The sequence below is a fragment of the Rattus norvegicus genome, chromosome 3 (assembly GCF_036323735.1).
Source record: "Rattus norvegicus strain BN/NHsdMcwi chromosome 3, GRCr8, whole genome shotgun sequence".
NCBI classification, from domain to species: Eukaryota; Metazoa; Chordata; class Mammalia; order Rodentia; family Muridae; genus Rattus; species Rattus norvegicus.
In genome coordinates this window covers 63,130,024-63,153,214 of record NC_086021.1, presented here as the reverse complement: position 1 = coordinate 63,153,214, position 23,191 = coordinate 63,130,024, and the positions used below count along the sequence as shown (strand labels likewise).

The 23,191-nt window shown below is 42.0% G+C and overlaps 1 protein-coding gene and 1 long non-coding RNA gene across 4 annotated transcripts in view; one reads left to right on the top strand and one right to left on the bottom strand.

Annotated features, from left to right (window-relative positions):
* Cytip (cytohesin 1 interacting protein) overlaps nucleotides 1-23,191 on the top strand; it is a 76,875-nt gene that overhangs the window by 30,555 nt on the left and 23,129 nt on the right. Inside the window, exon 1 of one of the 3 annotated variants that reach the window (NM_001012086.1) lies at nucleotides 18,383-18,603. The exons of 1 other annotated variant lie outside the window; for it this stretch is intronic. In NM_001012086.1, the coding sequence (NP_001012086.1) occupies nucleotides 18,430-18,603 (174 nt within the window). In that variant the 5' untranslated portion in view covers nucleotides 18,383-18,429. Of the gene's footprint in view, nucleotides 1-18,382; nucleotides 18,604-21,124; nucleotides 21,757-23,191 lie in introns of those variants that run through there. One more of the 3 variants, XM_039104820.2, reaches the window with a different exon arrangement.
* LOC102555754 (uncharacterized) lies at nucleotides 890-8,529 on the bottom strand. Its single transcript, XR_005502161.2, has 2 exons — nucleotides 8,191-8,529; nucleotides 890-1,899 (listed from the first exon to the last, which is right to left on the bottom strand). It is a non-coding gene; the product is annotated as an uncharacterized LOC102555754 (long non-coding RNA).

The following is a 23,191-nucleotide window of genomic DNA, read 5'->3' as shown; positions in this document are numbered from 1 at the left end:
AAGTCAGCTTTTTTAGGCAATGCAAACAGGAAGTTCTTGTAAAGATTATCCTCAAATTCTTCCTTTTATCTAAGACCAGTGCTGATCAGAAAGATTATGTCACTGCTATGTGTGCTTTTAGAACCTTTTACCATTATATCAAAATAACCTTACGTTTTCAGCTTCCCAGGCTAAAAATCGAGGGTTCAGGATGGGGAAATATTCATTAGTGCATAAGAGCTCTTTCATAGCCACGTGGTTCACAAGAAAGGGTATGCTAATTCATGTGTGCACATTGACTATGATCAATTTTATCTCTTCAGTATGTTTCTTTTATAATCTTATTTTTAAATATACATTTGCTAACCATGATTAAGTGTATTCCCTATTCTCCCTTAATCATTCCAAATGGTTGAGTTAAAAAAAAAAATAAAATCTCTAGATTTATTGAGCTCCAAGGGACGAGGAAGAGGGAAACCTGTGTTTCATTTAGGGCTGTTTTCAATGTACCTGAAGAATAAGCCATTTCCCCTTGCTTTCCTATAATTAGACTTTAGCATGGAAGACTTTTTTTTTTGTCAGAATAGATGTCAAGTAATTTGGTAGATGTTGTAAAATCAATCAGAGTCTTTAAAAATTTTGTCCTGCCAAGACTGTGAAATACATTTGTACATATTCATTTTTGAATTGATGGATGGGTGACAGGCAGTAGGCAGCAAGATTGAGCACTAAACGCTCTTGTGTCAGGCTTCAGCAGTCTCAGCAGCCTGATCCGCAGCCCATGAAAAGGCATAGGAAAAGAGAGAAAGCAGAAATATGTATGAGAGTTTGGTCCTAAGTCAGGAAATAGCAGCAGAGAATTATTTTTACTGGGAGATACAGAAAAATAGTAAAGCTAGAAGGCTGAGACTCTTGATGAATAAATGAGCCGATTATTTTATGTTTTATTGAAACGTTACATTCTCTTCTGCTATGTCGAACCCTTAGAGATGAGCTGAAAGAGAATTAACATGAGTGAAGGGCTGGAAGGTTGGTTTTATGAGGCAAAATGAAAAATAGGCCAGGCTCAATTGATGATCTTCCAGTAGACTGGGGTGTACTTCCGTGGGAGGAGTGCATTCTGGGAGGCTGAAGGCTAGTCCTCATCTGACAGCTCCTTCCAGTGGCCTATTGTATCTTCATGCAAGTGGCTGTTCCTTTTTGCAAACTGTTCATTTCAGTTAAATGTGGCATTGCATAAGGCAAATTTAATGTCTTCTCACCTTCTAATGTAGTCAGAACACAAAGCAAGCTGAGGTGCAGAGTGCCTGAAGTCCTCCTTGCTAGGAAAATGCATCATTTGTACAGGTGGGGATGGATGCACAGAGACATTAGGGAGCATCTTCAATCTGGACTGCCAGCATTTGTGCAGTGCTCATTTCTTGCCTTCTCACTGCAGAATCCCTTGTGTCTTTTGTATTCGCAGTCCTGTCCAAACATCAACTCCGAAACAGAAAGAATGAAAATAGAAAAATTAATGCTAGTTCAGTTCCTTCTGTGGCATCTCAGCCTGCCCTACTTTTTCCTCAGACCTGGCTTGCATACCAATTTGGGGTGTTTCTCTGCAAATCTTGTTTCTGCAAGAAATAACATGTTTGTTTGCTTGTTTGTTTTAAGAAAATAGAATTACAGTTATAAACCTGTGCAAAACTTTCAGACTACAGTGCTTAGAGCAAACAACACTGAAATGTATTTCTCTCTTCGCCCAAGTCCTTCAGGAGTCCGTGGAACAAGTAAATAATTAACCATCTACCGCTTGCTTGGAAAATGGCGCAGAGAGCTTCAGGGTGTGGAGCCAACAGTAGATGATCTTCAGTGTTCTCTGTCGTCCACAAATTCCATAAGTATCATTTCTTCCCGCAGGGAAATCACATTTCAAAACTGGAGGAAGGGGAGTCTAGATTAAGCTAAGTTGTTTCATTTGAAATCAACAGAAGTCACTCCACCCCCACCCTGTCAGTATGTCCCTAAACACTCCCAACATCCATGTCAAACAAACTATATTTTTCTACCTGAGGAGTTCACCAGTTTAGGTGGTTCGGCGCTCCAGTTTCCTGGAACAGTGAGCCACCTTCCAACAGTGAAACTGTGAAGCAAAGTGTGGCAAGTGGCCAGCAAGGGACACGCTGGGGGCTGGAAAACATCCAGAATGCAACTCATGAACTAATTATAATTTAAAGGGAACGCTGACCTTTTTGAAAAGTCAAATCAGATATAAAGGCAGTAAAACAGCACAGGAGGAAATTCCAGATATAAAACAGGCAAGGCTACATCAAAGGAAAGACTGGAGGTCCTAGGTCCACCTGGGCTTCAGTCATCCAGGGGAGGATGCTCAGAAAAGCCTAGTGCTTCATGCAAATTTGGGAAAGGTGAGGACTATGTTAAAGACACACTGAAAGTCACCAGTGGGAAACCTCACCTCAGTCTCTCTTTTGCCCTCTTGGAGCCAGGCCCCAAGGGAGGCATGGCACACCTTCTGTCCTCTCTGTCTCTTCTCCTTAATAAACTATCTGGCTTCTTATCTAGGTGTCTCTACAGACTTCTCAAGGCACACAGGGACATGGAACCTTCAGTGTCTGCCCTCTCGACTCATATTTGTACCTGTGATAGGATCAATAGTTGCAAAGTAAATAAAGTTAATTGTAGTAGATGTTGACTGATCAGGGCTATCCCGACATTGAAGAGAAGATTCCTAACACAGCTATTCAAAGCACTAGTGAGCAGACCATCTATGAAAAGGGACTCCACAAACAGCCAAGGGGCCACCATGCAGTCCCTGGATTTTCAGTTGAAAACTTGAGCCTGTATCTGGAGTGAACTGGGGAGGAGGAGAGACACTCCTTTGTGGTTGACCATTAGCTTGCTGTATATAGAAAGATTTTTGTTATATGTCAGGAGTGAGAAAACATATGTGGCATCAACACAGAGGTCTTGAGACAGCTACCGTTTAGAGAGATGTATAACCACATAAGAAAGACCGGGGAATATTAGCAAGCCTCTTCCTTGTGACTGAATGTTGTCTTACACACTATGGAGTTGAATGCCATATCCCAGAGAGGAGCGACAGATCGATACAATCTGGCTGCTTCTTCATTCAGTTTCTTAGCTCATGGCGAAGAGCCAGGGATATATTTTGCTGTCTTTGTTCCGCACTGCACACGTGCTCAAGCAAGCAGCTGCTATGCCTTCTTTTCAGTGCTCAGTCCTGATCAGAGTCCTTCAAGAGGTCCTAGCAAGAATTTACATCAGTCCTGGCCAGTAATTACTGTCTCTTTCCAGACACAACTCTTACACGTTCTGCATTTTAATGCTCCAGTGCTGTGGAGTAAGCAGGGTGAGGCTGAACTGCTTACTGTCATCATTGTCGCTGCCAGCAGCAAACAGTGCATCCTCTCAGCCAGGTATAGTGTGGTGCGTGACTGGAATCCTAGCCGTAGGGTGCACGTACAGGAGGATCCGGAGTTCGAGGTCAGCCTGGGCTATAGGACATCGTGTCTCAAACATCAAAGAGAAAGGGGTCAAAAAGACATCCTTTCTCTGTAAAACGGTCAAGCACATCTTTTTCAGATGCGGCTAATATAAGAGGCAAGTGATTAGATGATTATACCTGGCCTAGACTGTTATTTACTGACACCCCAAGTATTTAACAATCACATTTACTTTCTATTTTTTTTGGTTCTGTTTAAATAAGTACTTCTTGGGGAGATATTATATCTCCATCTCCCTAAACATGCCTAATATTCCTCCACCAAGCTGATGAGCGTCCTGCCAAGGGAACATGAGATATACTTTGAAATTAAATTCTTCAGTTTAGTCTCTTTTATATGTTCCGTGTCCTTCCTTATCTCCGCAGACACCTCCGTATGAGGTTTAATTAAATCAACTATCCACTTAAAATGATTTTATTTCTTCATTTGTCATCTGGCCATCCAGATTTGATCACAACATTGCTTAAGGCAGTGGGGAGGTGTCACAAAAATATGTAAAGTGAGGTCGCTGTCCCCGAATGGCGGTGTGAGGAAGCAGGCGTGTATCAGAGGGTGTGTGTGTGTAACTGAGGCAAAGCGTGAATTGTTTAGGGGTTCAGGAGTGGTAAAGACACACGACGTGCTGCTGGAATCGAAAGATCCTTCAGAGCGGGGGGCATCTGAGGTGAACCATGTAGCGTGTATGCAAGTCAATGATGAATGATAAAAAGTAGGTTACTGGCAGGGAAAACAGCTTAAAGATACGAGGTACGCTTCTCCCAAGGAAAAGAAGGAAAGTTATTACATCGTGGCGCAACAAGCCCATTCACTTAGGTTAAAACTGATAGCTGAAAACTCAGGTAAAAAACTGCATTGTAGATGGGTTTGAACATAAAGACTGGGAATTAAAACTTAACTTGGCAGGTATGTCACAGCATGTTCAGATGACAACACGGAACATGTTAGAAGATGGATAGCTGGGAACCCTGAAGATGGGGAGATCATTTTGTGTGTGTGTGTCGTGCTGAGGGACGAGCCTTGAGGTCAAGACAAGAAGGAGCTAGATGAGCTGGTAGGGCATTCAACGGAAGAGGTGCTGAAATATGAGGTCTTATCAGATAAGAAGAGACTCAGAAAGATGGGCTGGCAGATTGTATCTGTCACACAGCACTGCCCCAGATAGTCTGGTTCTATCTATAGCTTAGCGTACGAGCATCTTGTGGCAAGGCAAAGGCTGCAAGCTATACTTTCCCGATTGTGCTACACGTCTTCCAAACTTCCTATTTGGGATTTTAAGCTACTTCTTATTAACATGGGACACACCTAGAAATCAGTGATGCACATTCTAATTGATGGCACCTTATCAAGGTGCAACATGAAGTGTACATTATTACTATATTTCAGTTTTGCCTTAAAATAGCCTTATTTATCAGTCAAGATGAACAGTCCAGAGTATATATTTTGTTGAAACATTAAAAACACCATGAATAGTGTTCAGCAAGCACATATATTGCTCTAAGTAAATAATCACAGAAAAATAAATCAACCTCGGGAAATTATGAATGCATTCATCACTATTTCCTGAGAACTCTGATAAGTGTGTTTCTCTTTTAAGTGCTGGAAAGATACGAATAAATGAGAAGAGAGCACGTTCTTGGACCAGGGGATACGTGGCTGGAGTTCAAAAGAAAACAAGGCAGACACAGTTCATTTGAATAAGGCAGAACGTGATGAATCATGGGAGGTGTTTTGGAGTGTCTAAGGAGAGAAGCTATGGCTTCCTGGGGCATCAGGTGGAGCTTGGAGAAAGATAAAGAAATTTAAGATGAGCCTGGGAGGATGGGTACCAATGTGGATAAAATGGATAAATTTTGGTGAACCATATGTTGTGAGCAAAAGTGAGAAGCTGGAAAGAACTCTGTGTGTTCATGCACAAAGTCAGGGCAGTGTCATTGGAAGGAAGGCTATGGGTAATAGTAATTATCTTGGGAATCTTGGAGCAATTACTGTGTACTGGACATTGTATATCCCATGTGATGATACACAGCATCACTGGTCCTGATGGAGAAGATGAGCTAGGCACAGTGAAGCTCGGATCATTGAAGGAGCTAGATCCGCAGTGGAAGGACCTGTGCTTCACCCACCGGCCTTCCTTATTCCTAAGAAGGCACGTGAAAGGATACATGCACAGGGACATGTGACTGGGAGAGGATGGCAGCCAAAGGTCAGAGGAGTTACAAAAGATGTGAAGAAATCTGACTTAAGTCCACAGCTGAAATGATTTCAGGACTTGAAAAATCATGTGACCCCCCCCACTACTGTTAGTGAGTGTAATTGCATCATAAGGCCCTAGTAATATGGTGGCAGGGAACTTAGGTTGTTTAGTCTATGGAACTTCTAAAGCCTTGATTTTATTGTAGTATCGTGCATTGTCAAAGACTCCCACCCATTATTATTTGATACTCATGATAATATGGCGTTTTTCTCTCCACTGAGTATATGGAGAAACATTCCAAATGACACTGGTCTTACAAAAGTCCTTCAAATGGTGGGGAGTCCAGACAGGGAAGTAGTAACTGTTCAGAACCTTCGAGTTTCTAAATCTGAGTCACTAGGCACCAATGTTGTGTTTTATAAAAAAAAGATAATAAGAGGAAGAAATATGTTTGGTTGCCCCCAACACACAGTAAGGTGTGCTGGAAGGGTTGGCTCTGTGGGCTCACGCTGAGGCATCCCTTCCCCCTGAAGAACCAGTTACAAGACCATGTAGTATAGAATAGAGTTTATTCAGGACAAGGAGAGGGGAGTTGAGAGGGTAGTCGAGTTAGAGAAAAGCAGAGAGAGAGAGAGAGAGAGAGAGAGAGAGAGAGAGAGAGAGAGAGAGAGAGAAGGAGGAGGAGGAGGAGGAGGAGGAGGAGGAGGAGGAGGAGGAGGGAGCAGCCTCTTTTATAGTGAGTCAGGCATACTTGGCTATTGCTAGGTAACTGTAGGGTGGAGCCTAGACTAAATGCCAACATTGTCCTTATTAAGTGAAGAAATTGGTCACTCTGGTTGATCCCTAGATCCCCAGGGTCTGAAGTACACGAGAATTTTCCTATACTTAATTATTCATTATAGACATTATGCTTCTCCCATTCACCCTCATTCTTATCTTTAAGTCAAATGTTTCGCATCACTTGGCTAAAGTGTCACTCATATTGCCCCCCAATTCACCATGTATTGTTTGTAATATTCCAATACCTTCCATTGTATTTTGAGTCAATGTCCTGGCATACTAGGCTGTACCAGGAGTGAAGGGCATGATCCACTTCTAATACTATCTTGTCTCTAAAGAGTAGTAATGAATCATATAGTATGCCATGCATTAATCAAATGGTTGAATCAAGTGGTTGAAACCAACAAGAAGTCAGTCTCTCACAGTCTTGAGGTTGGATGTCTGAAATCCAGGCACTACTTCCCTGGGATTGAGCAGAATCCTTCCATGGCTCTTCCTAGTTTTTGATGGTGAGAATCCAACCTCAGTGCTCCTTGGTGAGCAAGTGCAAAGCTTCACTTTCAAAATCTGCTTCTGTAGTCACATTGGATTCTTCTCTACTGATGAAATCATTAGACCCATTGGACTGAAGTCTATTCGAACGATGTCATCTTATCATGATTCCATCTGCACATGCTTTTTTAAACATATCCAGTCTTACTGGTCCTAAGGGTTAGGACTTCAGGCTTTAAAAATAGATCTTTATATTTCCATTAGAGTCTTAAAGTCACGAGGACTAGGGTCGTATTTCCCATCTTCTGATGGTTAGCACAATTGTGGGGTAACAGAATTGTAGAATAGTTAACTTGATCACCATTGAATGGTAACCTTGACTGTACTAGTTCATGATTATGTACCCTTGAGCAAGTGTGTTGTTAGATCCACCATCCTTTTCTGGAAAAGGAACAATGTAGTCCTATCCTTGCAGTTAGAATGAGATTAAGAATATCTGGTAGATGCCTGCCTGTCATTATGGCTATTCAATAGAAAATGCTTATAGAGTTCTGTTGAAGGAGACTGTGGTGCACTGAGAATTCTACCACTAAACCACTGTCTTCAGTTTTCACCTGTAAGTAAAAGATGTTATGTGAGTTGACTCTGAAGTTTCTTCTACTCTGTTCCTTGTAAATTTATTTTCATGTGCCTTTAAGTGACAGAGGACAAGAGAATGAGAGTGAGCAGGTAAGAGATTACAGATTGTATATATTTTTGGAGATTCTAACATGGATTCATGGAAAGACACATGCTTAGTTTATGTCTCATGCATAACAACATGTACTATATTTAACTTACTATTTTTAGTTATTAAAATTTAAGAACTGTTTCTTGTTTCCTTAAGTCAGGCTTTGTGTTAGTTCAGGAATGATGAGAAGTGATGAATACACTGTTCTTCATTGTATGGCATTTAAATCACAAAGCAACTGAGATTTTCTATCTATTTAAAATTGTAAATAGGCTGGGGCAGAAATAAAATAAAAGATTCTGGTTTTCTTAGAAGTTACCTTATTGCCCATCTGTAGCTCCTTCTGCTACACACACACACACACACACACACACACACACACACACACACACACACACACACATTCTAGATTATGAAAACAGAAATGGAGAAGACGCTGAACATTCCATCAGTTTCTATGTGCTGACCCTCTGTGCTGATTCACTTACCACGTTCAAAGACATCCTCCACAGGTGGCAGAGTGAGTCCCACCAACAGACGGAGAGCAGATTGGAGGGAGGACTATTTGGAGAACTCTGAGGGAAAGCTTCCTGGGAGGTGTTCCTTTTGGATGTGGTTTAACATCTCTCTCCGTCCAATTGGGTTGAACTGGTGCCTCTTTAGTTTCTTTTGAGCTGGCATTTGAATGGAGAGAAAAGACAAACAAACTAGGATTGGGGGAACAACATTGGGGAACAAAGAAGGAGTACATAAGCTCCCTGAGGGAGCTGCCTTCTGTAGAAGGGACAGAAACAAGGTCACTATGACTGGGTGAGATGTGATATGAGGTCAGGTATCTACCAGAACAAGCAGGAGCACGAAGAGTGGACTAAGGGGGAAACCACCCAGAGTTCACAAAAGTATTTGGTTATTCCATGTGTCTGTATGATTTCAGTTCTCAAGAAGGCTTCTAGCTTTCTAAGAAAGACTTTCCCAATTCTGCAGGGTTAACTGCCCACAGCCAAGTGAAAGGGTGAGGTTATGTGAAAGGTGAATCTTAGTGGGGGGAGACAGGGAAAGAGGAAAGAACCTTTTGTTTATCTTTTCTTCTTATGAAAGATTTGGTTTTGAAATGTAACTGTGTGAGTGTGGTGAGGGAGAAAAAGGGTACAATATGACTTAAGAGACACACAAGCAGGCAGGCAGGCAGACAGACAGACAGACAGACAGACAGACAGACACACACACACACACACACACACACACACACACACACACACACACAACATCATAGAAAGAATCAATAGGTTTTAATAGCCCAGGCCAGTGTCCCTTGCCTGTGATATCATTCTCTCCTTTGCCCTTGTTGTGTAGATACCTCATTAGACTTTTTAGAGGAAGAAGGCCATAAAAGGATGAAAAACAAGTGAAATAAAAGCTGTTTGCTAACCAACACCAGGCATCCACTGTATGAAACAATAATTACTGTTAGTAAGCATAAACCAAGAAATGAGGACCTTAAAGCCAAGAGCTATCAACAAAATCTAACTGGCTCCTTAAAATTACCTGTGGGTTATTGAAATTTTGAAAGCCGATTTAACAGTGTGTCAATGGACACATACAAGAAAAGTTAAAACCCTTTACAACAGAGGCTTTGAGAATCATCTTTCTCTCTTTTTCTTCTCCAAGCCCATTACCAGTTGTGAATCCCACCAGTCTAGAATAAGATCACTACCACAATTTAAAGCCAAACTTGAAGCAGGTTTTAATTAAACACTGACCAGGTTGATGGGCTTTCTAGCCAGATTCATCTCTGGGTTTCCAGAAAATGGCCTCAGTCAGTTTGCAGGAGCTTAAAATGGCAAAAACCCACAATCACCACATTTTCCCACCAGGTCCAATCAAGGGCAAGCATACATCCTGATGTATTTTCTGCCTAGGTACCTCCTACCTACATCCAACCAGGGCAAGCATACGTCCTGATCTTGACTGTTCTTCCTGCCCACGGTCCTCCTGCCCACATGTGATCAAGCATATATGATGCAGATGGGTCAGTAAAACTTGATTAGGATAAACTTGATTAGGGTAAACTTGTGGCTTGTTATCTCCCATCAACAATGGCCTCCAGTACTTCAGGAAGTATTTATCCTTACACAAGGGCCTTACAGGTTAGAGATATTTTTGCTCCTTGAATCTTTTAGGCACAGTAATTAAAACTGAAAATGTAACTTTGGTTCTCATGGTAACCCAGATTAACGGGTCACTTTGTTTTTTGAGCTTTTAAAAAATATCTGTCTGTTAGTATTCATACATGTATTGTTTTAAAAGCAAAAGCAGCTCATACCGCAGGCATTGCTCTTCTGTCTTTAACTTAGAACTCTCGATCAACACATGAATACTTGTTTTACACTTTCCAACTAATGCAGTGCATTCTGTAGAATTAAAACACCACAAAGCATTTAACAACATCCAGCTTGATGCACAATTAAACCTGTGTTTTGTAGTTACAAACAGTTCCCCGAGAATCATTCTTAGACTGTCTTTGCAGACAGACTGGTTTATCAGGACTCTTAAAGTTAGAAATACTAGTTGGATACTTAATTTGATACTGTGAAATGACATCACTAATAAGGCTTGTAGATCTATCTCCTTACTCTGAGTCTAAGTGTCCATTTATTTGCAACTTGGCCAGTACTATACGTCATCAAATTCCTTTCCACCTGGTAGACAATAGTTATTCTGCTTCCTGGTGCATTAAGAAGTTTGAACACTGAAAGGTGTACTGGCGATTCATATTTCTTCTCTAAACATTTGTTCATGGCTTTGTATTTTGAATAATAGTTTTCTAAAAAATACAATTTGGAGCACTCTATTTCTCTATCACCGTCGTTTTCTTCTTCTTCTTCTTCTTCTTCTTCTTCTTCTTCTTCTTCTTCTTCTTCTTCTTCTTCTTCTTCTTCTTCTTCTTCTTCTTCTTCTTCTTCTTCTTTCTCCTCCCCCTCCTCCTCCCCCTCCTCCTCCTCCTCCTCTCCCTCCTCCTCCTCTTCCTCCTCCTTATCCTCCTCCTCCTTCTCCTCCCTCTCCTCCCACTCTTTCTCCTCCCTCCCCTCTTCCCCCTCCTCTTTCCCCTCCTCCTCCCACTCTTTCTCCTCCCTCCCCTCCTCTTTCCCCTCCCCTCTTCCCCTCTTCTTTCTCCAATTGTATGGATGAACTCATGGCCTTGCACTCATCAGCTAGTGAGCTGAAGCCCAGCCTAAGCATTCCGTTTATCACAACCATGAAGTAATGTAATACCTGGTTGGCTCTTCACTTTCATCTTGTCCATTTGACTGTTCCCTAGACAAATTTTCTCATCTTCATGCTGTTGAGACTCTCTGACTTTGTATGAATTATGTAGGAAAGCTATTCCTGACCTTACCTTATTGAAATATTCTATAGTCTCTGTTTATTATATACTCTACATGTGTGTACATGACTGCTTAAGTATCAGGAGTTTACTCAATTCTGGTAAAAAGTCATGACTTAACCCCCCTACCCCCATAGGTTCTGGTTTTATTTATTGGAAGGTCTATTCTTTTCCTAAGGAATTGAAATTACTTGATTATATCAATCTGTGCACATGCTTGGACATTTTGGGGTTTTCTGTATTCATTTGACAGCATTTGATACTATCCTTTTAAATTTAAAACAATTATTTTATTTTTTATTCTTCTCTCTCTCTCTCATACATACATTCTGACTGCAGGTTCCTCTCCCTCCGCAACTCCCCATCCCTCCCCTACCACCTCTCCTCTCCCCCAATTCCACTCCTCTTCCATTTCCCTTCAGAAAAAGAGAAGTCTCCCAGGGATAGCCACTGAACGTGCGGCTCTGAGTTACATTTGAATTACACAATAGTCATGAAAAGAGTTGCCTGATACCTCGTCGCTCCCTGCCACACCACCATCATGATTTTGCGATTTGTCTTAACTTGTCTTACACCTTTTCTCTTTCAGATAGCTGCAAGAATGTTCGTTAAACATTATAAACAGAACTGGATTTTGATTTGCAGCACACAGTATTTTAGAGCATTTGAGGATACTAAGCATGGTTATTAGATAGGCTTCGCTCGTGACAAGGGGTTATGCTTTCCTCAGTTTAGATTTAGAGACACCCCATATAATTGTCGAAATGCTCTCCAGAGTCATGCTTGTTTATGATGTTATAGCTGTTTTGGATAATGGTCCCTTTAACCAGTATTTTAAGTCTCTTTGTAATATTGGAATATAACCATGACTAATTTTAATGATTAAGTGTATCTCTACAAGAGTTATAAAGTATCATATATAACAGGTGCTGTTGTAGAAGCGACTTACTTACCTTGTATTTTACTTTTGCATTTTATACTTTGGAAAACTTATGATATGTTTGTTCTTCCCTCTCTGGAAAGGAGTCATAGTACGTTGACCAGGCTGGCTTTAACTCCTGCCTCAAACAATCCACCTACATTAGTTGCCCTGAGAAGCTAGAATCCCAGGTCTCCTGTGTTCTGTGAACTGTCTGCTCTATACTGAGCTTTCTCTCTTGGGGTGTCTAGACATGGAAGCCTAGAATCATTAAATTATTTGTGGGTATGGTTCAGCCTTTCAATATTTAGCATGCATCTGGGGTTGTTGCGTGAAATACAAAAGGCATCTCTCGCTAGCGCCAATGAGGCACCGGTGCACAGGCCGGCCTGTTCTGAGCACAGCAGACTCTGGCTCAGAGCTCTGAAAATGCTCTCTCCTACCCACGGCTGGCTGCTGCCAAACGCGATCAACACTCCCAATTTTCCATGGCTATCTGGGGTACATTTCTCGAAAACCCATGCTCTGCCACCAAACCTTTCTCTGGAACTCAGTTGAGTCACTGTCTAAAGGAAAACACCACACAATCTTAGTTTAGAATCAACAGGTAACACAATCGCTGGGCGCAAAAACTAGCATCCTAATTTTGCAAGCTATTCTATATTATAAATCCTCCGGTGGCAGATCTGGATCCACCACTTAAGCCGAAATCCTCTGGCTACCTACACTGTGCTTCCATGCTCTCTCCTGTCCGAAAGGAAGTTCCTTTCTCCTGCTTCCCCTCTTACTCTTCCCGACCCGGAAGTCTCACCTACTTGCTCAGTGAATTGTCTCATGAAATCTTTATTCATTAGGGGAAGGTTCTGCCACTTGGGGGTATTTCTTTTTAGATTTTAACTATATTATATGTTTCTGACCAAACCTGGCTTGCTGGAGATTCTTAAAAGTAAAACAAACAGCTCCACACCACAAGACTGTCTTTGCAAAGCAAATGTGGTTCCAATCGTCCTCAGGTCAACGTGGTAAATATGTGGAGAAAGATGGTTCTAGAAAAGTTTCAGAGAAACTCGATTAGGTTTCCTTCAACTGATGGTGACACTGTTTGCTTTGTCTTTTTATTGAAAGAGACATTTTTCTAACCCCAGTTTTATCCCTCCAAAAGAGAACTGTGTCTGTGGAAACTGGGGGAGCCGTTCCTGGCCCGACACTTTGCTACAGAAGCGTCAATAGGCTATTGTTCTCCGTACACTGTGCAGGCTCCTTTCTGTCTTCTATGGGGCTGCTGTTTTCACTTGGCTTTTATTTTTATCACCTAAGTAAATTGGGCAGAATGGGAGGAACGCAGCACAAGGGACGAAGAGCATAGCTACTGCAGGTCACAAACAGTCAAGTCAGAACTCTGGTTACCCCTTCTCTCTCTCCAATGGGATGGGTAATTTAAGGACTCTCCTTTCATCTGGATGGGTACAACTTCAAAACTACGGCATCGACTGCCTCTAAAACTGCAGAGAACACATGCACTGCCAGATAATTTGGGGTAACACCTGGAGCTGTAGGCAGGCCATGATGAGTTTCAAAACATACCATCTCTCCATCTCCAAGTGACCCACATGCATAATGTCTGACAGACCTATTTCTGCCACACTCCATTGCACAGCTGAAGCAGGCAGAAATGAGAATGGAACTATTATGAAGTCGTCAGTGATGTTTCTCTGTGATAAGGGAGTGAATGGACATGGGAGAACATCTATTTTTACACATGAAGAAGACAGAGTTCACCTCCAGATTTCTTCAAGAAGTAGATCTTGATAAGGCTTCAGTTCCAGGGGTTTTCATACCCTCTTTTGGAACCTGCATAAAAACATGTGTATACATAGACTCGTGCACACCCCCACATCCCCATATACCACAGCTTAATACAAAATTTAAAAGGAAATATTCAAAGCATTTAGATGATCTTTATATTTTAAAAGAAAGTTAGGTAACTTTCTGAAACTAAATTTACCTTCTAAGATTCAAATACCCACTAGCCTACTTTCAACTATTAGCTCTGAGTTATTACTTATGTCCAGGGAGTCAAATAAAAGATTTTGGTACAAATAAAGCCCAAGGGCAAAAAATAAAAATAAAAAAAAAAGTACAAGTGAACCAACCAAATGAAACAAAATGCTCTGGTAGTCTAGAAAGCCAAACAAAGCCTTGAACAAGTAATGTCACCAAGCCAGAATGACAACCTAACTAGATTGTTGCAGAAATCTCTTTCTGTGGCCACATTCCTATTCCATGTTTGTGTGAATGACTAGATATTTTGAGCTAAGGGGTGAGGGGCCAGGGAGCCATGGGACGTGGAAGAGCAGGCCTGGATCAAAAGTGAGGTCGAGGCATGACCAAACCTCAGAAATCTCATCTCATAGTGAGATTGGCAGAACTAGGATTGTGTGCCCCCACCCACACTCCCGTACCTATGTGTTTCACCTTTACCTCACCAGAGGAGGTCACACAGCTGATTAAACTTCCTTTACTTTTATAAGGCCATTTTCAGCAGCACCTGGGATTCCTCCTCATGCAAACAAGGCATTCCCAGCACCTAGACCCAGCCAGTAACGTCCACCCACCTTCAATAAACCGAAAAGTTACTTCAAAGCTGTTCCCTGCACACTCACTGCTCAAGACCAAGATCCTGCCTGCACTCACCTGCTGGGCTAAGCTTCCTTCCCTCCAGTCCAGCCCAGTGTGCAATGGGCCTGGTTACCCAGAGGGGGAAGCAGACATAGGGTGGCAAAAGGAGTACAAAAATGTTTGCAGGAACTGACTCTAATATTGCTTCGTGAACACATCTTGTCGAGTTACCACAGGGACTGCACATTTTCTAGCTTTATACTCTGCAAGGGTGACGAGGGCCTCTGTTGCACATTCGGACACTAGATAGTTGACAGGCAAGTTCATATGGAATTTAGGTTGTTTCCTTTGGAGGGTTTTCTCTAGAATTCTTACTGTGTAAAACAAGACTCACTGGTAATAGCTTATTTTGCACTGTGTGTTGCACATGGACTCTTATATCTGTTCCTTCTCAATGCTGTGTCTATATATGTGGGAACTGAGAGTATATGAATCCTATGTAGAGAGTATATAAATCAGCTCAGGCTGCTGGAAAATAGTCATAGTGTAACAAGTACCATAGTACAAGACACACCATACACTAGTTGGGTCTACACATCAGACATTTTTGTTTGTAGGATCCTGAAGGCTTCCAAGTCCAAGATCAAGGTGCTGAATTATTCATCCGAGATCTCTCTCTACCTTTAGATGGCTACTTCCTTGGGTCCTCCTATGGAAAGAGACCTTTCTAATGTCTGTTCATACAAGGACACAGACCCTTAGATCAGGGCCCCATCCCCTTGACCTTAGCTAACTTTGATTATCTCTTTCTCCAATGGCAGTCTACACCACCAGAAGTTAGGGCATTAACATATGCACAGAGTGGAACACTTATTAAAGCATTCTTAAAGCAGAGCCAGGATTAGAACCTCGAGGCCTCCGTCAGACCAGTGGAGTCTGTATTCTTTTTATTTTCATGGATGGTGAACAGGTTGGCCACAGTTTCCTGAAGAACTTCTTACCATCCCCCCTGTGTTCTGGACTCAGCATAGCTTTTTACCTGCTTCTACTAAATTTTTCTATGTCCCTCCTTAGGGTTCACTTCATTCATACCAAAGATGAATTTCTATATATAAACAAAATGCTTTGTGTAAGAGAATTACTTGCCCCAAACAATGGGAAATAAGTTTTTGGATCTCATAGCACACAGTCTTTTAAAGAATTTTCCTTGAGGAAACACAATAGTCCTTCTGGAATCAATCAATCTCTCTCTCTCTCTCTCTCTCTCTCTCTCTCTCTCTCTGTCTCTCTCTGTCTCTCTCTTTCTCATTAGGTTAGTTTTACTTCCATGATGATTCAGGAAATTACTCTTTAATTAATTTTTAAAGTGTAACTTTTTAAACTAAACTTTTATTCTTATGGACAGACATTTACATTACAGTTTGTACGTTTAAAATATAAAACGTAAACTTAAAGTTAAAAGATGTCTCTTGGTCTCTCAAAAAGGAGAGGATGCGGTACATCCGTGTAGAAACTGTTGTGAGTGTATCTAACTATGACCCACATGTGGTATTTAGATCTTGAAAAGATGATCTGAAGAAATATGACAGGCCCCTTCGGGGAGTAGAGTGTGGAAAGAATTTTGAATCTGTTCCTTCTGTCCTCTGGACAGAGAAGCACACCTCAGACCTACATGGTAGACATCGTGAACAGATAGATCATCTTCTGCATTCTCTTCTCCCAGTAATGTAGAGACTGAAAGGGAATGAGAACCAGGCATTTACCACTCTCTGAAGGTAAATCCTAGAGGAAAATAAAAGCATGCAACTTCTTAAAATCTACACAGTTACACACCCTCTGTAAGCCAACAATTTGGTGTCTGAAAGCTACATTGTCATTGAAGATGAGTCATTTTATCACAAATGACACTTCTGATCAGATATCATTTAAATCGTGTAGTACGTGGCATGATGCAGGCCTCAAGAATTAGAACGGAGAGCTAAACCATAGAGATTAGCCACTTCATAAATACATCGGTGGGTGTGGCCTGCCTGATGTGTATGGGCAGGGAACAGACTGCTTTTATCTATAATCTATTGATTTTATCTAAAATCTATTGATTTTATACTAATAGAATATAAAAGTAAATGTATTTATTGAAAGATGGAGCTTGTTAGGTGCATTTTACAACATAGAGTGAAACATGCTTCCTAATTTCTCCAGTTAATCATTAAGGTCTGCAATCTATAGACTAACACCTTATAGCACTGAATTCATACAATTTCCATTTTCATCTATAGAACTCGGCTCGATTTGATATTTTGAGGCATTAACACATTTACCTGACTGTAAAGTTCCTAGAGGAAAAAGAATTGATGTTGTCCATTAATTGTGTTACATGTTTCATTTTTCTCTAATATCCCTTTCACACACACACACACACACACACACACACACACACACACACACACAAAGACATTTATACTATGCATATGCATAGATACACGGGGACACCACTAGCACCTTTATTATTAAGTTACCAACGTCACCGACTTTGAATTATACACACCTGTCCCCTAAAAGAATGTTTGTTGTAACCTCTGACTTAGATTTTTTATATTTTGGGGGACACCGTTTTGTCTCTATCTTAATCCAGTTCCAACAGTAAGGAGTCACGCTCTGGTAGAGCTTTCCCATTCTCTGATCTGGCTTCCTCTTTTCGTTAATTCTGAAGATTTTATGACTCATACTCGGCCAGCTCTGCTTGAGCTGGACTCACCTCGACTTCTAGCGCACACATTCCAGTCTGGCTTGAAGCTTTTCTAATTCGTGTCAACTCTAGTAGTGACCTTCCAAACGACTTTTACGTGCGTGCTTGACTTCGGTGCTATTTCAAACTTCTCCTTTTTTACTTTTGCTTTGATTCTGCCTTCTACTTTCCTGCTTCTCTGCAAAACCCGTTATCTTCAACTACTTGAAAAATACAAAATTAAAAAAAAAAGCAACTGTTTTTCAAGCACCCCGTGATGGCACACTGCCACAGTGGAACCGTCCCGTGTTATCTTAGCTTGACTCTCTCCTTCTTTCCCACCACTTTCTTTCCACCTAATGTGGCAGCTATGGTCAGTCCCAGATACGAGCAGCATTCTGCCCTAAATATGCCACCTTTCCTTCCCCTCCCCACTGTGCTCTTATAAAGGTGATGGGTAATTCCAGCATGAATAAAGCAGCAGAAGGGCAATTATGTGAATGTCGAATGGCTACAGCTCTAGGGACAGAATACATTTTTGATGAACTTTAATGGGCTAGGCTGTACTTCAGGGAGGGAACACTACAAGGACTTTACCAGAGAACAACCTGGCCAGCACCTGTGACATTTACAGGCAAGAGAGTGAGCGAGGGCACAGTCTGTCTAGTGCACGGAGGTGCTAATATTAAATGAGCTCACCGGTAAGAAGCAAATGAGCGAACTTGAACAAGGTTGTTTTCTTTTCTTTTCTTTCAAGAAGTGGAAAAATTCTGTTTTGGATATCTGCAGCCGAAAAGTATCTAACTCTATGTTCCGGCTGTTTGAGGGAGGAAAAAGTACACTGATTTTTTTTTTTTTAATTGTAGTCAAGGAGCAGAAGTTTCTCTCAGGAGCACTGGAGAGTAGGAGTGAACTCCTAGATAGGCTTTGTGTGACAGTGCCTCAAACCACAGCAGTCACATGGGCTCTTTCTGCTTTGCGACTTTTTGACTGCGTGTCAGAGGGCTGCGCATTTCACTTCCCCCCTCCTGCAAGGCCACGGAGCCATGCGTCGGTGGGATTAATCTTTGTCCACAATGTCTCTGCAAAGGCTTCTGCAGCAGCAGAGCAGCAATGGCAATCTGGAGTACTGTGCCGACAGTGCCTACAGCTCCTACCCCACACTCACAGGCCCGCTCACGGTGGAAGACAACAGAAGGATTCAAATGCTGGCAGACACCGTGGCTACTTTGCCTCGGGGAAGAAAACAGGTATGGCTGCAGTCCTGTCTAGAGCGTTCACGTTTGCTTAACTTCTGCTGAAAGTGCTGCTTGGCTCCTGTGTCTCTGTTAAGTCTTTGACTCCCAGCCTCACTCCCCATCCTGTAGAGTCATTGCGGTTCTTATTCAAAGAGGAGCTCTTTTCCTTGAGGAGAACCTCTGTCTTCTACACCACTTAACTTAGGAGCTAATGACAGAGTATGTGTGAGGGAGGAGATGGCATGTCTACGAGAGACAGTGTCTCAGCTGAAAGATGGAAAAAGAGTCACTTTAAAAAAAGTCACTTTAAAAAAAAAGTAAGACTCAAATATTTCTTTTCATGTAAAGATGTGTTCAGGTAAAATGAAAGTTGTTGAGCACGATGAGCATGGAGGTCGTTTACGGGTACACAACCCACACCACCAGCCCTTCTCCGTTTGTGTATCTGTTGATTCTCTCTCTCTAGCCTCACCTCCTGGTCCCGTCAATTCACAATCAAGGGAAGACTTCTCCTCGAACATGAAATTTATCGACCATGGAGAGTCTTCATCCCCAACGCACTGACACCACCTTGGGCTCTTGGGAAGTAGGACTTCTGTGGGGAGGCGGATGTTGACTAGAAACCCAGCGGGGCTGCCTAGTAGCTGAGGCATCAAGGGGAGTTGGTAGCTGCTTTCACATTGTGTTCTCCTTAAAGGAAGCTATCAGACTAAATTCAGCTCATTTGATTAGGGAGCACAGCAGTAACAACCTCCTTGACCTTGTGCTCTTTAAGTAAGGAAATGCACAGGGGCTCGGCACTTGGTAAAGGCTGTTTGAAAATTTTTATTTCATACAATTTCTGTAGAGATGAAAACTCACTTGGAAAAGCTTGTTCACTAGAGTGAACTTGTTCTGAATTTTTTGCTCTTTTATTTTTAAAACATAAAAATTAACTCTATATCTGTTCACGTATTTCGATCATATAACTTGCTTTAAGGTCCAAGGTGTGTATCTGAATTTACCTAAGCAGTCGTGCACAAGATGTTTAGAATTGATTAAGGGTGTGCCTTTGTGGCCTACAACACTGTGTATATTGTGTTCTCCCCTGAGCACTTCTACCTCCAGTATTCCAAAGTCCAAGCTTAGAGGAGAGTCAGGACCTGACTCTGATTCCTTGGCATTTTCCATAGTCATGAACCATGACATTGTTAACCAATATTTGATTATTTTTCTCAATCCAAAGTGCTTTCATGATACAGGGTTTGGTGAACATCTGTATCAGTTTATAAATGGGCAACACAGGAAACACCAACAGTGTTTACTCAGATTCTAAATAGAGAGCAGTTTGTTTCTCTTTCTATTTGCTGCAAAGCCATCAGATCCAATTCTGACCATTTGTTACTCTATGATTTGTTTTTTGCATACATTTACTTGCCAGGTAAAATATCTGTTAATTCTTGCACCAGGGAGGGATCTTTCCAAATCTCCTTTGCAGCTCAGGCTCCCTATTGTGCCAGACCTCTGCCAGGGGAATCAGACTAACTAGATCAGCCACAGGGCGTGTTCCTTTCCTGGAGCAGGGTCACATTAGGGGACAGTTGGAACAGGTGTCGTACGGGCACATATGTAACATGTCTCTGAAAACCCTCTTGGAGGCGGTAGGGCATTCCTAAGCATGGGAATCCCTAATGTGGAGGCACAGACCCTGGTGTGTCAGAAAAATCCAGTGTGCCTGTGAAAGGTGAGAGGAGGGACAGACCTGTGACAAATGTCCTTGAGAAAATAGAGCAGTTGGCTTTTGCTATCCACAGAGCATTGGTTCCAAAACTACCATCTTTGAAAATCAAAGATCAAAGATGTCGGAGTCCCTGATATAAAGTGGCAGCATATTTAGCTATAAACTACTAAGATCATGTCTAAGGCAATAACATTGGCTATGTGAGTAGCTGTCACATTATAGCATTTAGAGACAAGAGGGCAGAAAGAAACTTATTCATGTTCAATGCACGTGACCCATGTTTGGTTTCTATGGAGTATTTTCATCGGCAGCTGGTTGAATGCATGGATGTAGAGCTGACTATGATTAGACCTGCACCTAGAGCCACTGAATAGGTTTGAGATGTTGTGGATTTTACGAGCTTCTTTCTAGAAATGTGGCAGGTGGGTAGAGGGACTTTTCCTGTAGTTGGTGAAAAAGAAAATGAGACATTGGAGAGGAAGGATAAGACTTGGTGATCAATGGCACTGAGGACCAAGGAGTCTCGGCTGACTTTTAAGCCTGAGTTAAAACAGTATAAATTGGGAAAGGATACTAAGAAGGACTGGATGGGTCTTAAAGGGGGGAAGGATTTATATAAATAAAACATTTGAGCACACAAACTTCCTATACCATTCACGTAGGTACATGCTTTTCTGTCTTCTCTTTCTCCTCTCATACTTTTTAACACACTGGGTGATGTCCTTCCCCTAGTCTTAAAACCTTTTCTTACTTTTATATTTCCTTAAGGTAAAAAAAAAAGCAAAGCTAAAGCAAACCTTTTGGGCATAGACTCATGGTTCTTTATAATCCCTGTCAGTGAAACTTCACGCAGAGATATGTCAAATTTTATAATTTTCCATGGGGTTATTTGCCTCCTATTAACTTTTTTCTTAGAAAAAATGAACAACAATAACAAAAACAAAAGCCCACCCCACTGGCCCTGTGTGAACGGTCTGCAACAGGATCCCGGTGAGGTGATTGTGGTAACAGGTGTTCCTCCGTGTACTATTATTCTCGCCACTCTGAGGGTGACGTCAGTGTTCATACTTCTCCTTGTGGCTTTGGTTTCTGCAGAGCTATATCTGGCTAGCTTGTAGCTTCAGCTTAATCTTCAGACTCCACTGGTTGTTTGCACTCAGAGTTGTTTAAAAATAGATTTCAGTGTGTGCGTATTATTTCAGTACCTGCATTTGTAGGAAGTGCCAGACACATCAGGAATGCTTCTAATTTTGAACCTTGTTTTTTTTGGGGGGGGGACAAAGTTCCTGAAATATAAACTCCTGAGGGAGGGTAATGGAAGGGAAATTTTGTAACCATGCCATACCCCAGGGGTAGATACTGTACCTGACTGCCTCTCTCACAAGACTCTAATGAAGGTGGCTCTTACCTAGTGCTTCGGTGACAACCAGGAATCTGGCACCCAGGTATGACATTTGACTATGAATTAGACCCAAATAGATCATCTTTGTCTAATTTCCTTTTGGTGATGAAACTATTGCTAAATAGGAAGCTTCTAGATGGCTCGTTTCACATACGATTTTGGTCAGGGATGGTGCTAGATGCTTGGGATAGGTACAGTTCTGGGTTGGGTTTCTGACCCCAGGGGCTTTCTTTGTACTGGTCCCTCATCAATAGGCCACATCAATACTGCAGTGTTATTTTTGGGTTAATACCCAACCATTTGTTGAAAGAGGTGTGGGGCTCGAATCAGACCTTCCTGGAAGCTGCAATGTCCTGTTCACCTCCCACATGACAGAATAAGTTAGGGAATGGATTTACTTCCATTATTTTGTGGTGTCTTTGGATAGTTTGAGAATCTTTTCTTACTGGCCTGCCTTTCAAAAGTAGAGGAGAGCTGTATTCATGAAAGAGTTGGGAGTAAAAGTGAGATAGGCAGTGAGTTGGAAAGGGCCAAGGCCATAACGCGAAACAAAGTACTTTAAAACAAAGAAAGAGAAAAAAAGCCTACTTCTGAATCTGTACTCTCTTCTTATTATAGCCACATCGTGTGTGTGTGTGTGTGTGTGTGTGTGTGTGTGTGTGTGTGTGTGTGTGTGTGTGTAGCAGAAGTGAGTCCACAGAGCCAGGGCATGAACACAACAGTCTAACCTAGCAGGAAAAGTGGCTTCAGTGTTGGTCTCTGAGCTGCTCTGAGGCAGGTTATCTATCAAGCTGTGTTTCCAACTTCCTCTCCACTTTGCACACTGACAGCTGCTGTGTTTGGTTTGATTTTTGCACTAAAGAGAGACCCGTGAATCACACCGCATAGCAGGAGACATTGCGTGTGGAATATTAATGCCTTGACTCTTAAACTGTCTCACTGAAAGCGGGGGCGCCTCCTAAGATCAGCCCCAGACAGCACTAGGCTCCTGGCTAGTGAGGAGCTCCTCCGCTGTAGTCAGAGCTGAATGTGTAGCTTTCAAGCCTGCCAAATCGCTAAACCTAGACTTCTCATATTAGATAATGTGTAATAAAAGACAGCTGTTGTCTGCATATGCTTTAGATTGCACACCAGTTCTCCATTCATGATTTTTTTGGTGGGGGGGTGGTTGGTGAGGGTTGGGACATCATTACAACTCAAAAATTCTGGCTGGGATGGCAGCCTGGTGAACACTTAGTCCATCCAAGTCTACATCTTTAAATAGGGGTAGTGCATGCTAGGGAGAGGGAGACGGGGAAAACAGTTCAGAAGACTGTTGGTAAAGTCTTGGGCACACTCTGAGTAATACAGGCAATTTAGCAGGTGAACAAGGCAGAAACTTGAGAATTTCCTTTATTTGATTCTTTAGGGCAGCCAAGGTCAAAACTAGGAAGACGCTGTGTTAAGATGTGGCTGTCACCCCCACCCCCAACCCACCC